Source organism: Rhinopithecus roxellana, chromosome 1 (genome assembly GCF_007565055.1).
Source record: "Rhinopithecus roxellana isolate Shanxi Qingling chromosome 1, ASM756505v1, whole genome shotgun sequence".
Lineage (NCBI taxonomy): Eukaryota > Metazoa > Chordata > Mammalia > Primates > Cercopithecidae > Rhinopithecus > Rhinopithecus roxellana.
This window is the reverse complement of record NC_044549.1, coordinates 179,599,277-179,616,344: the sequence shown is the minus strand read 5'-3', so window position 1 is coordinate 179,616,344 and position 17,068 is coordinate 179,599,277. Positions and strand designations below refer to the sequence as shown.

The 17,068-nt window shown below is 36.1% G+C and overlaps 1 protein-coding gene across 2 annotated transcripts in view; it reads left to right on the top strand.

Annotated features, from left to right (window-relative positions):
- MRPL3 (mitochondrial ribosomal protein L3) overlaps positions 1 to 17,068 on the top strand; it is a 40,832-nt gene that overhangs the window by 6,185 nt on the left and 17,579 nt on the right. For both annotated transcript variants that reach the window (XM_010380272.1, XM_010380279.2), the window contains exons 5-6: positions 7,016 to 7,115; positions 9,346 to 9,406. In XM_010380272.1, the coding sequence (XP_010378574.1) occupies positions 7,016 to 7,115; positions 9,346 to 9,406 (161 nt within the window). The remainder of the gene's footprint in view (positions 1 to 7,015; positions 7,116 to 9,345; positions 9,407 to 17,068) is intronic.

The following is a 17,068-nucleotide window of genomic DNA, read 5'->3' as shown; positions in this document are numbered from 1 at the left end:
ATTATAAATCTAAGGAGCACAGAACCAGAGACAGCCAATTCTGCCAGGGAAAATCCCAGGAGGTTTCACAAGGAGGAGAACAGAAAGGAAAATGGGTGTTAGAGGCATTCCAGAAAGAATGGCCTCTGCAGAAGCAGAGACAACATGAAAGAGCATGTGTTCTTGGGAAGAGAAGTGTAATGTGGCTGCATTTTAGTGTGCAGGCCAGGCCAGTGTTGGGAGGGTGGTGAAGTTGCAGCTATCAAGGTAGTGTGAGGTTTAGACTTCATCCTATAAACTTTGAGGTGCTTTCTGAATTCTTTAGGTAACTTGTTCAAATTGTTAAATTAGTTACCTAAGATTTTAAAAATCTAGCAAGAGGAAAGACTTTAGGAGACTGTTTTAAGAGATCAGGGGAGAGTTGATAAGAGCCTTTATAAGCAAGGCAGTTGCATTGAGATTGGAAGAAGCAGGGATTGGAAAGGACTGGGTGGAAGGACACAGGTCAGTGCTGATGACATACTCTGGAATAGGAACAAGGAAAAGGGAAGCTTTGGAGGAAAGCGATGTTTGAGATGTTCACAAAATCATAGTTCTATAAATGGTGAGAAATACTGATCGTTGATAAGTGGTAGGTATCATTGAAATCTGTGACATGGTTTATTTTGTTTCGTGTTAGAGAAGTTAGCTATTTTTGAGTATTATGGTAGCATAGACCATTTATTTTTCTTTACAACTTTGTAATAATATCTCTCCTGCTATTCTTAACAATTTATTGACTAACAAGCTCGGGCTTCAAATAACTCCGTAGTAATTATAACGTACAATGAAATATTTATGGGAACTTTTTAAAAAAATCAAGTGTTTGACTTTTTAAAAGTGTATTAATATGTACCAGCCTTCATATGAGTAATTCTTTGGTTTGATAGATGCCACTGTTTCCTACTTGATTGTACTTCTGGGTTTTTGTAATGACTAGCATCATCATCTTCATTTTCATTACCAGTTTTGTAAATTGATGACTTCATGGCCTTGATATTTGTAAATCAAGCATGCTAGGGTAATCCCTTCTGCCCCAGCAGGTATGTGAAGATTGCTTCCCCTGAAATACGAGGTGGTGAGAGAATAAGTGATGTGGCATCAGAAGAGTTGAGTTCTAATCCTGATTTCTACCTTTAGGTCCCCCTTACTCACCTTTTGAACATCTGTTTTCTTACCCATAAAAACAAGGAATAGTACTTGATGGTCTCTAAATTCTCTTCCAGTTCTGAAAGTCTCACATTGGTTCTCTGAATATTTTAGTTCTCAAGAAAAAAAAAGTTTGGAGAAAAAAAGTGGGAGCTCAGTTTATTCTATTTTACTTAGTGATGAAGATGTGTTATAATCAAAATTTTATGAAAGTAATACTAATAGTATTACTGTAACAGTACTAATAATTAAAAATATTACAGAAATGATAGGTACTGCATTTCATAGTTGAGGCTGTTCACACATTTTTTTCTCTTTAGCTTATTCTGATAGCTTTATTCTCTTCAGTGGTTGCATAGCACAGCAGGGTGATTTGGATGTTATGTTCTAATGTTCTGGATTTTGACCCACTTAAGTTACATAAACTTTGAAAACTTCACTTCTCTAGCATAGAAAGTACTGCAAAGGCCCTTCTTTCTTCAAGATACAAAATTTCTAAGTCCAGATGACATTTATTACAATATCAAAAAAAAAGCTTTGTCTATAAACTGACCTTTCTTCAAAATGAAATGTGAAAATGAAGTTTTAGAATTATTTGTAAATACAACATTTTTGTTGGAAAACAGATTTTGAAACTAAAGGTATACAGACTTCATATTATAGCTCTCAAGAAAAATTGCAAATAGATTGATTATAGAGGATTTTTTAAAAAACGAAGACCTATGAATATAGAATTTCATACATCTAAACATTTGGAAATTAATTAAATCACTTTTATTTATAATGGTGTTAGAACTGTTTTCTTTTCATCTGTAAAGAATTTATGCCTCCAAGAAATTAGACTACGTTGCCTTTTTATTTTGTACCTTATTATAAATAAAAACTGATGTGGTACATAGTGTTTTTGAATGAGGAAGTTAAATGGCCTTCAACATTGATTAAATCAATTCATCTTAGGAGGAGAGGTATTTTCATTGTGGGAAGGATAATTGCAGAGAACTGTGAAGTGGGGTAAAAGAATGCAACCTCATAGATGGGATTATCCAAGTGTGACAATACTGTCAGTCTTTTAAATTGCCTTTTGAAATCATTTACTTATTTAGAAGTTTGAAAAAAAAAAAAAGTCTTTCACACTGCTTCTGGTTTTAAGTCCACTTGAGCATTTGGTTTTCCTCCTGACTGAGACCTAATTTTATAATATTTTGATTTTTTATTTTAAAATAAAAAAGTGTTTATTAGTGAAATTGGATGATAAGAAGTATGTTTTACCTTGGTTCTATTTATGGTTTAATCTAAAAAGTTACTTAGGTTGAGATGTTTATATGGTCTGTTTTGTATTACTAAAATAGTAAAGGATTTTCCTCAGAAACTTCCAGATATGCTTAAAAAGCTGACATTAACAAAATAATATGCTTTTAAAATCATGTGGAATATGTGAATGTCAAAAATAAACTTGATTCTAAAATTTAATAAATCTGAATTTTATACATCAGGAAAATAATTTCAGGGAGCCATACTGTTAAATGAAAATTTTGTGTTTGTACTTGTTGCAGAAGTGAGTATGATTGAAGATGAAAAGCAGGGTACTTGATAATAGTGGTGTTGGGTGTTAGTGTTAATTTCAGCATGTAGGAAATAAAATAATAGAGAATGATTGTAATGAATTTGTGGTATCACTCTTGTGGAGGAAAGGATAGCTTCTTGAGAGAACTCTATGAGGTATAAAACAGTCTTCAGTGGACATCAGAGTAGAGCTTCTCAGCATTTGTTGTATGGCTCCACTGGAGAGCCCCAGGGAGATTCCTGGTAAGTTGTAGACTGATCCAAAAATTAAACTTCTGTGCTTACAAGCCAGTGCCACCCAATTTCATGTCAACTATAGGCAACTGAGTAAGTTATAAAGGGGTGCTAACGGTTTACATTTTAAACTGAACAGGTAACTAAAGTTTGCTGAGTATTCACATATTCTACAAACAAGTCTGACTATGCAGGCACTTCACTGGAATTTCGGGGAAGGATACTTTGTTATTATCAGTGTTATCTTGAGTTGATTAGGGTTTTTCAGTTGCTGCTATTCTTGTTTTTTAAATTATAAGTTACTATTGGTTTGGTTTTATAGTAGTTTTTTGCCTATTTGTTCATCCTTAGAGCAAGTCATGATGTATCTTTTAGGCCTGTACTTTTACAGTAACTACACCTAAAGATTGAGGCCACAAACACAGTAACATTGTGTTCTAAGAACTGATGCAGCGGAAGAGTAGAAAAGTAGGAGGAGTTAGACAAACTTTATACCCAGGTGGATGCCTGTCCTTTATCTTCTGTTTCTTTTCATTGTTCATTTAGCCCACTTCTTTATTGTCTAACCTGCCACTGTGCTTAGCTGTAAAGTTAGAGACACAGATGAATAAAAAACAGCGTTTACCACCCAGGTGCTCACAGGTCAGCATGCTGACCAACATTTGAGTAGATAAGTGTATGGTGATATGGACAATAATTGAGATATATTCCAGTGTCTAGTGTTGGTATAGACAAAGGAGCAATGTGCTCTGGTAAGGCTGCTCAGAGAGGGATCTGGATAGGAAATATAACTGAATTTAGTACTGGAGACATTTACTTAGATTTCCTAGTGTGAAGGGTGCCTCTTTTCACCAGAATAAAACCAACATGGATACATCTGCCTGCTGTTCCCTCTTCCTTAGCTTTGAAGCTTTAGAGATGCAGGGTAGGGAGGAGATCACAGCTGAAGAGAGTGGTGCAGACAGATACAGGTAAGCATACATAGAGTACAATAGCCATTGGGGGCCTGCAGGGTATGGTTAGAAAGTTGAGGGAGAGGGAACAGCAGGAAAATAGATGTACTATGTTATATATTGTGATGAAAGAGGCCCTCTTCACATCAGGAAATAAAAAGTGGCATAACCTTTTTGTCAAGTCCTATAGCAATCTATATCGAGTCTTAAGAATTAAGGTTGGGGGGAAGACCCAGGAATTATAAGAAAATAAGATGTCCATAGGTTTTGTTTTTAATGACACTGGTTGTAGTGATGTTTACAATAGCAGGACAGAAGGCAGGAGTGGAGAGCAGACAACAGGATCTACCAGGAGCTGGGGATATAGCAACAACTAAAGCAAGTCTCTGCTTTCAGGAAGCTTACATTTGGGTAGGTTTGGGGGTGAAATGGAGAGGCCCTTACATAGAACAGGGATTCTATGTAACCAACCCCCAGACTGTGGACTGCTCTGTGGCCTGTTAGGAACTGGACTGCACAGCAGGAGGTGAACAGCAGGTGAGTGAGCATTAGTTACCACCTGAGCTCTACCTCCTGTCAGTCAGATCAGTAGCAGCATTAGATTCTTACAGAAGCACGAACCCTCTTGTGAGCTGTGCATGTGAGGGATCTAGGTTGCATGCTCCTTATGAGACTCTAATGCCTGATAATCTGAGGTGGAACAGTTATCATTCTGAAACCGTCCCTCCTGCTGCCTCCACTGGTCTGTGGAAAAATGGTCTTCCGTGAAATCAGTCCCTGGTACCGAAAAGGTTAGGTACTGCTATCATAGAAGACATAGAAACAGTAAAAAATGTGTATCGTGACACATGGAGATAAATGCTTTGAAGGATAATACTAAAAATGTAAAGGATTTTTCTCGGAAGCTTCCTGGTATGCTTAAATAACTGGTATTAATAAAAATAATATACTTTAATAAAATAAAAGTAGGCTGAAGAGTTGATAAGTGACAAAAAATGGTGCTATTTCAGATTGAGTAATTAGACAAGGTAAGTTGATATTCTGATCGATACCTGAATAAGTAAGGGAGCCAGTCATGCAAAAATATGGCAGAAAAGCATTCTAGACAGAGGCAATAGGATGTGCAAAGGTCTTGAGGCCAGTGTGTAATGTGTTCTTGGGCCAATAAGGGAGTGCATTTTTTTCTGAAGCAGGGTGAGTCAGGAGGAGAGTAAAAGATGAGGTCAGATTGTGTAGAACCTTTTAAACCGTGGTAAGGATTTAGGACTGGATTCTGCAAGAAGTAGGAGCCACTGTAGTTATATGATATGGCTTGAGTTTTAAAATGATAATGCCAGCCTGTGAATTGAGAACAGACTAGAGAGTCAGGAGTGTGGAAGGTTGGAGACCAGTTAGGAGGCTATTGAAATAATCCAGGCAGAAGATAGTGGATGAGGTTGACGTTGGGATGGGGTGGTAAGTGGTTGGTGTGGGCTGTATTTTTAAATAGTCTGGAGGAATTGCTGATGAATGGGACGTGAAATGTGAAGAAGAAAAGAATCAAGGGTGACTATAAGATTTTTGGCCTAAACAGCAGCGTTGTGGGAGTTACCTTGTTTATTGAGATTTGAACGAAGGCCAGGGAAGGGCAGGCTTGGTTAAGGGAGTTCAGTTTTAGACACGTTAAGCTTAAGTTTCTATATGACATTGAAGTGGAGATAATGGCTTGACAGTTGGACATAGGAATTTATAGTTCAGAGTAGAATTTGGAATTGAAGTTAGAAATGTGCAGTCATTCACATATATGAGAATCGAGGGAGTAGTAACTGGAAGCCAAGAGAAAGTCTTTTGTGGAGAGAGTGGTCACCTGTGTTAAGCATTGCTGGTAGATTCAGTAAAATGAGTATCAACCAGTGTCGTTGACTGTATGGAGATCCTTGGTGAATGACAAGCACTTTCCATTGAGTGCTAGGGGCTGAAAACGCCTAATTAAACTGGGTTCACAGAATGGGAGGAGAGAAAGTAGACTTGGCAAGTCCTTCCAGGAGCTTTGCTGTAAGAGGGAACAGAAAAATTAGCTAAAGAATATGTGGTCAAGGAAAAGTTTGTTTTAATATGTGAATTATTGTGACATGTTATATATAGTGATAGGAAGTTCCAGTAGAAAGAGGAGAAAAATGAAGATTTCTTAGAAGAGAGTGCGGACAGTTTCAGGAGGGAACTATTGAATAGGTGTGAAGGGGTGGGAATTAGTGCTTTTAATAAAAATATGGACAGCTTATCTATCAGCATGATTTCCAGCCCCAATTTGACATAGAAATCATGTGAGGTGCTTGAAAATTAGCAATGCCTAGACCCCACACTAGAGAGTGAAGTTACAATCTCTAAGCAGAGGACCCTTGCCATTGGCATTTTCTAGAAGCCCTCCATGTGCATCTCATGTGTAACCTAGAGTGGGGTGGGACCATAGTACTGTTAATATACAAGTACTGGTATAGACAATTTGATTTGGTAAGAGCATGGAGAAGTTCTCTTAATTCTTTTATTTGATCAGCTCAAAGGGAGGAAGAGGAAACAGTGGTGAGGATTTTAGAAAAGGATGTGACTTAGTTTCCTTATAGAGTGTGAAAATGATTGAACCAGAGATATTTAGGTATCTGTAGATATAACCTGGCCACATTTGAGATTCTGAAGTTTGTGGTCATAACATTTAAATGTAACATACCATGTTTTCTTCCAGTTCAGAATAAGTGCAAAATAGGCAGAGTTGATTTTTCGGGGTTTGGGTTCTTAATTCAGACAGTCTCTGGTCAGAATTTAAAAATGAGCACAACTCTTTATTTTCCTGCAGAACAGAGGTCTTTCCCAGTGTACTATATGTGAACACTATGTACATGGTTGGAATCTAAGTAGTAAGATTATTCACAGAGATGTGATAAAATATAGCTATAAATCTCACCTCCCTTAAATAAGGGGTATTGGGTGCCCTTTGTTCATTAAGGAATAAGGTGTGCTTTGATTTATTTTCTGGGATGCTAATAACTTGGTTTAGATCTCTATGCATTCAATTCCACTTTGAGTATTCAATGTATTACTTATATGTGCTGTTTTTCCTCTAGAAAGCTACATCCGTATTGGAATTTTACCGAGAACTTGGATTGCCGCCAAAACAGACAGTTAAAATCTTTAATATAACAGATAATGCTGCAATTAAACCAGGTAATTTCAGGTCGGGGAGAGGAGGGAGGTAAAAATACCCAAATATGCTATTTGTTTAATGTCAGCCCTTTCAATAAAGCTACATCTAAAATGCGAAGCCTCACTTACTTTTAAATACAAAACTGTATCTGATTTAATCACTAGGAACAAACAAGCCTTTTTTTTTTTTTTTTAAGTGGAAAAACCTGTAGAGAACTGTTTGCTTTCCGTGAGAGAGGGAGGAACACTTTTATTTTTAATGTAGAGAGAGTTTAACATTTGAAAAAGCCACCTCAAAGAAATACAGTAACTTTTAAAATTCAAAGATCATTGGTCATAGGCTGGCGTTCATGAAAAATAGCCAGGCTCTTGCTTAGATAGAAGAACTGGAGAAAATATAACAACAGAAGGAACTGACCATAGCACCTCAATGTAAAGATTCTTACTTAAAAATTCCAAGATATTTTGCTTAATCCATGAAATGTCAAAGAGTAAAGATTTGGCATATGATTATATTGGCTCATATGGTTAGCAAAATACAGCATTTTGATGTCTGAACTTCAGAAAAGCTCCCTGATCTCTGAACTTGAGTTCTGACAAGAAGACAGTAGAATGCTGTTTTAAGATTTGGTATTTAATATCTGAACTAAACTGCTTTAAGTAAAATACAGTTGCAATGGGCTTTTATTGGTGTGACATGGTCAGCCTTGATATAAGGTAGAATTAAAAGTATTCTTTGAAGTTAAAATTTTGCAATTTTAAGACAAGGTAAATGGAATTAAATATAAAAATTAATAGAGGTACTTGGGTCATTGTGTATTAGAATGGTTTATAATGGAACTACTTTAAATATAAAGGGATAGTTCTAAAATATTTGTTGTATAGACAGTTCTGAAGCACTTTTTAATATTCTCTTTGGTATTAACACATCAAACTTTCTTAAACTCTGTGTTTATGATAAAGATAAAATTAAGCCCACATTAACTTTTGCTGTAGCTCAAATCATATAAAATTGTTTTTTGGCGTCCAAAATGGTCAAAAATCAGCAGTTCAGCCTCATAAAAGGTCACTTTTAATTTCTTTTTAAAAAATTAATACTATTTTCATTGACATCATAATTATATACATTTATGGGGTGCAGTGTGATGTTTTGATAATACGTAGACAGTGTGGAATGATTAAATCTCTATTTTCTTCATTCAACGTTTTTCTCTGCCTATATAAATCCAGGTTGGGTTGTAACTTAAAGGAGGTCCCCCCCAAAATCCTACAGCACTTTGCTGCTTATATTAAATAAACTATAACTATAATCAACTTTCAGTCACATTCTCTACTACAGTGGTTTCTGCCATTTAAAAAAGTGTATCTTACTTGATGATGTTAATGTTTATTCTTTACCAAGATAATAAATGTCTTGCTGTCAGGGGCCGTGTCTTACATTCTTGAATTTCTAGCTGCACATATTTGTAAGTGCCCTATAAATGTTTGCTAATTAATTGCCAAATAGTTCTCGTAAATGTTAGTTTCAAGTTTATGTAAACAATATTATGAAGGGCTTTGATTCATCACAAAATTTTAAAACTTTTTAAATAACATAAATAACATTTCCGAAGTACATTTAAAGTAAGACTTTATTTACATACAACTGGTTTTGTAAATGTTTCTATATAAAATTAAGAGTATCTATAAAGGCAATTTTTTGCTATTCTACATATCTAAGCATGAACTGGAGAACTGTGTTTTATTGATACAATGAGGAGTTCACCCAAAATCTGATATGTAGAGGCTTTATATAGATGTCATACATACTCACCATGTGAGGGACTTGGGTTCAAGTAATTGTTTCCTGTTTGTCCAGTGGGTACAAGGTATTTAATGAAGCCTCAACAATTTTTAGTTATTCTTGTTTTTGTTTTCCCAATGTGAAAACAAGAAATATATCTTAATTTAATATACAGTTATTCACTAAAACAACCAAGAATCATCAAATTTATGTGTTTGACAGCAAGAACACTGTGTTGTCATGGGAATCACTCATTTCAAACAGCACCACTTTTGGTCTCTGTGAAGTCAGTCAAAAGACATGTTTGTTGAATAATTTCATTGTTTGGATGTTTCTAATTGCAGAAGAGAATCTTTTACCATTTTGAAATCAGATAGCTCGAAGCCTTCCTGGATATAGTTTATGTTGCATAAAGTTGTTTCTGTGCTGTCAAATTTCATATTGATTTTTCATTTTCTTTTCATAAAGGCACTCCTCTTTATGCTGCTCACTTTCGTCCAGGACAGTATGTGGATGTCACAGCCAAAACGTAGGTCCTCATAGCAAGTTCTCTTTTCCTTTTGTTTTCATCTATTAAAAGAGAGCAGAGTAAGTGAAAGAAGTGCAGTCTTTCAAGTCAGTGAGTAAAGGATAAATATATTTCTCATTCTGAATTCAAATCTTTAATGCTACCTACGATACTGGTTTTTAAATTGTGCCAAATTAGTTGTATGTAAACTGTTCATATCAGGTTATAGCTTTTTATTTATTTGTTTTTTTTTATTATACTTTAAGTTCTAGGGTACATGTGCACAACATGCAGGTTTGATACATAGGTATACATGTTCCATGTTGGTTTGCTGCACCCACCAACTCATCATTTACATTAGGTATTTCTCCTAATGCTATCCCTCCCCCAACCCCCCACCCCTAACAGGGTGTGGTGTGTGATGTTCCCCGCCCTGTATCCAAGTGTTCTCATTGTTCAGTTCCCACCTGTGAGTGAGAACATGCAGTGTTTGGTTTTCTGTCCTTGTGATAGTTTGCTGAGAATGATGGTTTCCAGCTTCCATGTCCCTGCAAAGGACATGAACTCATCCGTTTTTATGGCTGCTGCATAGTATTCCATGCTGTATATGTACCACATTTTCTTAATGCAGTCTATCATTGATGGAAATTTGGGTTGGTTGCACATCTTTGCTATTGTGAATAGTGCCGCAGTAAGCATATGTGTGCATGTATCTTTATAGTAGCATCATTTATAATCCTTTGGATATATATCCAGTAATGGGATTGCTGGGTCAAATGGTATTTCTAGTTCTAGATCCTTGAGGAATCACCACACTGTCTTCTACAATGGTTGAACTAGTTTACACTCCTACCAGTAGTGTAAAAGTGTTCCTATTTCTCCACATCCTCTCCAGCATCTGTCAGCATCCTGACTTTTTAATGATCGCCATTCTAACTGGTGCGAGATGGTATCTCATTGTGGTTTTGATTTGCATTTCTCTGATGACCAGTGATGATGAGCATTTTTTCATGTGTCTTTTGGCTGCATAAATGTCTTCTTTTGAGACGTGTCTGTTCATATCTTTTGCCCACTTTTTGATGGGGTTGTGTTTCTCGTAAATTTATTTGAGTTCTTTGTAGATTCTGGATATTAGCCCTTTGTCAGATGGGTAGATTGCAAAAATTTTCTCCCATTCTGTAGGTTGCGTGTTCACTCTGATGGTAGTTTCTTTTGCCATGCCGAAGCTCTTTAATTAGATCCCATTTGCCTCTTTTGGCTTTTGTTGCTTAGTCATGAAGTCCTTACCCATGCCTATGTCCTAAATGGTATCGCCTAGGTTTTCTTCTAGGATTTTTATGGTTTTAGGTCCAACATTTAAGTCTTTAATCCATCTTGAATTAATTTTTGTATAAAGTGTAAGGAAGGGATCCAGTTTCAGCTTTCTACATATGGCTAGCCAGTTTTTGCAGCACCATTTATTAAATAGGGAATCCTTTCCCCATTTCTTGTTTTTGTCAGGTTTGTCGAAGATCAAATGTTTGTTTCTTCAACATAAATGATAATTTCATTTCTTTTGATGCCTCAGTTTTCTCCTTTTTGTTGCATGATAATTCTGCAGGGATTATTCTGACTAGGAACCTTCTGAAAAATATGCCATTGTTTACAGGTGCTCTGGGATAAGTTTGTAATCACAGAGACTGAACCAGAGCACCTTTTATCAAAAGAAACTGGACAAGAGCTAATACCACTTTCCTTCACACAGTTAAGATGCAGTCTTCCTAGTTTCAAATATAGGCCATTGCAAAAGCTACTGGCTGCTTTAGTAACCTTCATTTCGCTATTTAGAAATGAAATGTGGGATAGATTGGTAGCAAGGTGAGTCTTCTTTTTAGAGAGATTGTAAACCTGTCCTCCTTTTTTTTCCTGCTTCCTGATTATCATGAACTTGTTCCTAGTTACAAGAACCCCTGAAATCGCTGTTTCCTTGGTAACTCTGTTTGCTTTCCTTTGGCAAGAACTCAAAATATTAGAGCTTTAAAAGCTTTGATTTGGTTACTTCGAGAAATATCTGTGTTGTAAATCAGATTATTTTGCTTGTTAATTTTTGAATTATTACATATAAAATGCCACATAGTACTTTTGTTAATTTATACACAGTTAATGTTGTGTGAATTCCATTACGTATTTTATACAATATATGGAATATTCTAAGAAACCATGCAAAGTCAGAGGCCTTTGTTAACATTTGCCTTGTGGCTGGACTTGTGACTAACTTGGATTAGAGCCTGGCTTTTCAAATGCCTATCTTCAGTAAATGCTTTCATCTCATATGCTTCTGTTTGGTTTCCTTGGCTTCTTTAAAGAGATTTTTAAAACTTTAGCTGCCTTCTTGTAAGCATAAAGTAAAAGAGGAAAACTTTATTTTTGTTTTTCATAAGATCATTTTCGTAGAAAACAAGATTGTGTATAGCCATGCACCAGCTTCAGGATTAAATAGCTTGTAAGAGTTGGGGGAATAACCAGCCCTGGAATTTAAAGTAGGGACAGTCAGCTCTGGAGAAGTGAGGACCTCCATTTGAGAAGATTACCACTATTATATGGGCTATAGTACAAAAAAGTTTAACTTTTACTGTATTAACAGTGGGGCAGGGTTTTCCTCGCATGTATGTGTGCATACCTTCATGAGGTATTTATTACTTACATGAGAATGAATTGGATTTTATTTGACCTTTTGCTAAATGTTACCAATAACTATAGCTCTTGTAGCTGACATGTTGTTATTGCTGTAAGGTGCTTTTAATTTTAAATGCTTGTAAATTTATAGGATTCGTTGTCCTTCTCATCTGAAACTGTTTTGAATTTCCTTTGAGGGCAGCGTTGTATTCCCAGCTGCATACAGCCCTAGTTGCTGTTGCCTCTTCTCTCTTCTCTCTGCCACTGACTTCCCTGTGTTATATGTGTGTACATGTACACATGCATGTGCATGCATTTGCTTAACTTTTTTTTTCCTTTTTAAACTCCTCTATCTTCTTTCTTTAATGCATTTTGGAACTTTTGAGCACTATCTTCTGGATATTAATCCTGTTACAAGTGTGAACACTAGGGGAAAATCTGTGCAGTGCCATGGTTAAGGGAGTGATGAAAGGACATGGATTTATAGGCTGGAGCAGTGGTTCTGATGCTTGAGTGGCCTTTATAATCTCCTGGAGGTTTAGTTGAGCACAGATTGATGGACCCTACCCATGGAGCTTCTGATTCTGTAGGTCTGGGGTTAATACCTGAGAATTTGCATTTCTACCAAGTTTCCAGGTGATGTAGATGCTGCTGGTCCAGGAACACACATTGGGAACCACTGGACTGGAAAATAGAAGCTCATCAGTTAAACCACTTTTCCTCCTCACTCCTCTACCTAGCACAGAATTCCGAATGCCTTTCTTTCCTTAATTCTGCTTGAATTATAACATACAAAAATCTGTTTAAAAGCAAGCTAGTTTAATGTAATTAAAATAACATTGTCAATAAAAGTGGCCCTGTTTATTACATTTTAGTTAGCATAAAACTGAAAACTAGTCTGTTTAGTAATTAGCTTCATTACCTTTTCATTAGAAAAGAGAAAAATCTCAATCCCTAATTTTTTAATGTTTCTCATGTTGTAATAATTAATTATATTTTAATTACTAATCTTCACTTATATTTTTAGTACTAGATTTCAATGTTTTTTACCTTAGACCTTCAACTTTAATTGCTGAGTTAAATGTACTTTAGAAATAACGAAGAAAATTTTTTAAAGGAACAAACACTATCTACATTTCAAGAAAATAGTGTTAGTAGAATCTGTCTACCTCAGGAATGAAATTGCAGACAGTTTTCTAAAAAGTGGCCAGTAACCAACAGTAACAGCTTCTTGAAGATATACTTACAATTTTTAAGTGTTCCTTTTAAAATAAAATTGCATTAGGAAACTTGCTTACTTGAAAGAAACATTGTGTTTACCTGTACTGATGTTGGTCATAATTCTCTAGATAAATAGGTAAATTTACCAGTGTCACATTAGGGTGTGAGGTGAATATATAATTTACCAGAATTCATTTTAATTTTTACTTTTAATACCAGAAGTAGTTCTTCATCAAAAGGATGGTAGAAGACAAATTTATTTAGATTGTATGAGGAAGATTTTTACATCTAATAAATAAAACTGCCTAGTAGAACATTTTTACATAGTTTTATTACACTATCAATAGATAATGAAGCCCAGTCTTTGAAATATGGCAGTTTATGTAATTCATTCCAAATAAAATCTTTAAAAGAGCATGTATCATGATGACTTTTCTCCCTGCCCCTACCCTGGGTACATTTTTAAAGTTTATGTTCTTGTTCTATAGTAGCAATTATATTCCATTGTAACTTTTAATAGATGATGGTTTAGAGTCTAACATTTTCCCATTCTTTCAGTCTCAATTTTGAAGAGGGAACAAGTATAGATAATGTATAGATAGTGAGTAAGCTGAGGTATAACTGTTAATGCTACCCTCAGCATAGGATGTTTAGCCCATTTTTTTTCTGTTGAATTCTAGTGGTGCTTATTATAACTTGTAAAAAAAAAAAAAAAAAAAAAGGAGAAATGAGAGAAGAATAAAACAAAGAACAAGTAAAAAGAAAACTAAAGATGCATTCTGCTGTGTTCAGGGAGCAGTGTTAGTATCTGCCTGAAAGGACTTAAAGGACAGAGATGGTAGTGATGCAGCCATAACAGCATGGAGAGACACTTCCTGCTAGGTGTCTTATTGATCTTTGAATTCATTACAGTGCGTACCTGAAGTAATTTTTCTTCTGGTTATCTGTAATTATTTACTTAAAATTTGAAGTCAGAAGACTTCAGGTACTTAAAATACCTTTTTCTTTCTGAAAGGATAATTTAAAAATTTTGTCTACAAGTCTGGGCTGATTAAAACAACTCATATTTTCAGGAACAATCTTACTACTTTAAAGTTATCAGTGCCCTTTTAAATTCTTATTACCTTTTGGTCTCAAAACAGAAAAATAACTACTTGATAATGTTATCATTAGTAATAAATTTTGTTTTTGTTTTTTTTTTTTCTTGAGACAGAGTCTTGTTCTGTTGCCCAGGCTGGAGTGCAGTGGCGTGATCTCGGCTCACTGCAAGCTCCGCCTCCCGGGTTCACGCCATTCTCCTGCCTCAGCCTCCCGAGGAACTGGGACTACAGGCGCCTGCCACCACCCCTGGCTAATTTTTTGTATTTTTAGTAGAGATGGAGTTTCACTGTTTTAGACAGGATGGTCTCGATCTCCTGACCTCGTGATCCGCTTGCCTCAGCCTCCCAGAGTGCTGGGATTACAGGTGTGAGCCACCGCACCTGGCCAGTAATAAAAATTAAGGGGAGTGGGGTGGAGGAGATTAGGTATTGGAGCACCTTGGCACATTTACTGAGATTCAGTTAGTTTGGATTCTTTCATTCAAATACCAAAATGTGTAAAGAAGTATGTTGCCTATCAAAGTCTTAAAAGTGTTTAAACTGTCAACATGGGTTCTTAAAAGAGTAAGGACTTTATGGGCTCTAGACCTAGCCCAGTACACTGAGTGAAGAGTGTCTACACACTGTCAGAAACTCTGCCCACAAACTCATTGTTCCAACTGGTAGATGTTGGTTGTAAACTGTGGAAGGAGAAAGCAAGATATGTGCTGCCTTCAGGATACAGTTGCTGTGCTGTCCTGTATATTTTCAATTTTATTTCATTTTTAACAAGTAACTTTATGTACAAGTTATTCAAAGCAGTATGTTTTTAATGTATTAGTGAAACAATTTTCAAGATGAGTGATTAAACTATAGAGAGAAATAATCTTTGTAAAAATTAATCCCTCTTAAATCAGTCAGAATGAATGTGTGGTTGGAGAGTGGTGTGTTGGGGTTTTATTTAGTTGTTTTGTTGGGTTAAAAATTTTATTAGTGGTCATCTATAATTGCCTCCCTATTTACAAAGCAGCACATTTTTACTCAGCAAAATTAAGGCCTAATAAGCAAAATTAAGGCCTAATAAGAGGCAATCTAGGGTGGTGGCTAAAAGCATGGGCCTTTCAGTAGCTCTGTGACCTAGATAACTTTCTTAATCTCTTTGCTGCTTCATTTTTAACACAAGAATAATTGTAAATGTACTTCATAGCCATATTACAAAGATTGAATGACAGTGCATAGAAAGCTCTTAGATCAAGGCCTGGCACATAATAAGTAAATGCCCAGAAGTATTAGCTACTATCACTGTTATTAATGTTGCTGCTTTGTAATTTGTTTCAATTTTTAAAAGAAAGATCTGTGTTTTCCTGAATAGAAAATATCTTTCGAAATGAATAGAAAACATGACATTATTAGGAATTCAGTTCTCGTGTTTTCTAATACGTTAAATTTTGCCTTACTTTATATTTTATGTAACGAAGTAGTAGCTTTACAAAACACTCTAGGTAATTTTAAGATCACATATTATCCGTTGTATCTGGAATTTACAGAGTAATGAGGATGCCCTTGAAATGGCTTCATGCCATTTCTCTGATTTGCTGGAATATTTTAATATATTTTTTTTTTTTTTTTTAGACGGAGTCTCACCCTGTCGCCCAGGCTGGAGTGCAGTGGCTGGATCTCAGCTCACTGCAAGCTCTGCCTCCCGGGTTCACGCCATTCTCCTGCCTCAGCCTCCCGAGTAGCTGGGACTACAGGTGCCCGCCACCTCGCCCGGCTAGTGTTTTTTGTATTTTTTAGTAGAGACGGGGTTTCACCATGTTAGCCAGGATGGTCTCAATCTCCTGACCTCGTGATCCGCCCATCTCATCCTCCCAAAGTGCTGGGATTACAGGCTTGAGCCATCGCGCCCGGCAATATTTTTCTTCTAATCTGTTTCTTGAGAGGCACTATGACCTGGGTTGAAAGCGTGGCTGGATGCTTCCATTTACCAGCAATTTGATTTTGGGCAAGTGGCTTAACTTGCGGGGATTTCGATTTTGTTGTCTTTAACCTGAGGGTCTGAGGCTAAATGGTTTCTAAGGTTTCTTTCAATTCTAAAAATCTGTTTCCAAAAAATAATTCCTCAGTTTTCTAAGTGGCATAACTCACCCTTATCTGCACTGATAAAGAAGTAATACACGACAGCAGATTCATAGCTCATGACAATATGGCTTTCTAATCTGTTGAAGAACATTATATGGCTGAAGACCTTCAGAAAATATGTCCTTTCATGATATTGTAGAATTGTTTATTTGTGTTTTCTTTTATGAGAAGAACAAAGATGTGCAGGACAGCAAATGTGGTGTTCTGGGTTTATTTAGTGCAGTTGGGAAATTGAAGGAATCACTGCACATTTGGCTGTTTGTACTATTAAATGAGCTAGATTTGATGTCAGAAAAGCCATAAGCAGTGCACTCCTCGCACTCTTGTTGATAAAAATGTTCCCATATATTGATGGGAGGTTTATGGTTTTTAGACAGGAATCATATACCTGCGTTTCAGGTTATGCTGTCACAAATTTGTCCTAAAGAGTTACAGCTATACCGATATTCCATGCCACTTTCTAACTATATGTGAATGGAACACAAAGCAACTGGAACTGACTTGTGGGCTCAGCAGCTGTTCATCACTAATCAAGTAGGTTTAGACAGCAACACTGAATTGGGTAGAAATTGACTCCCACACTTTA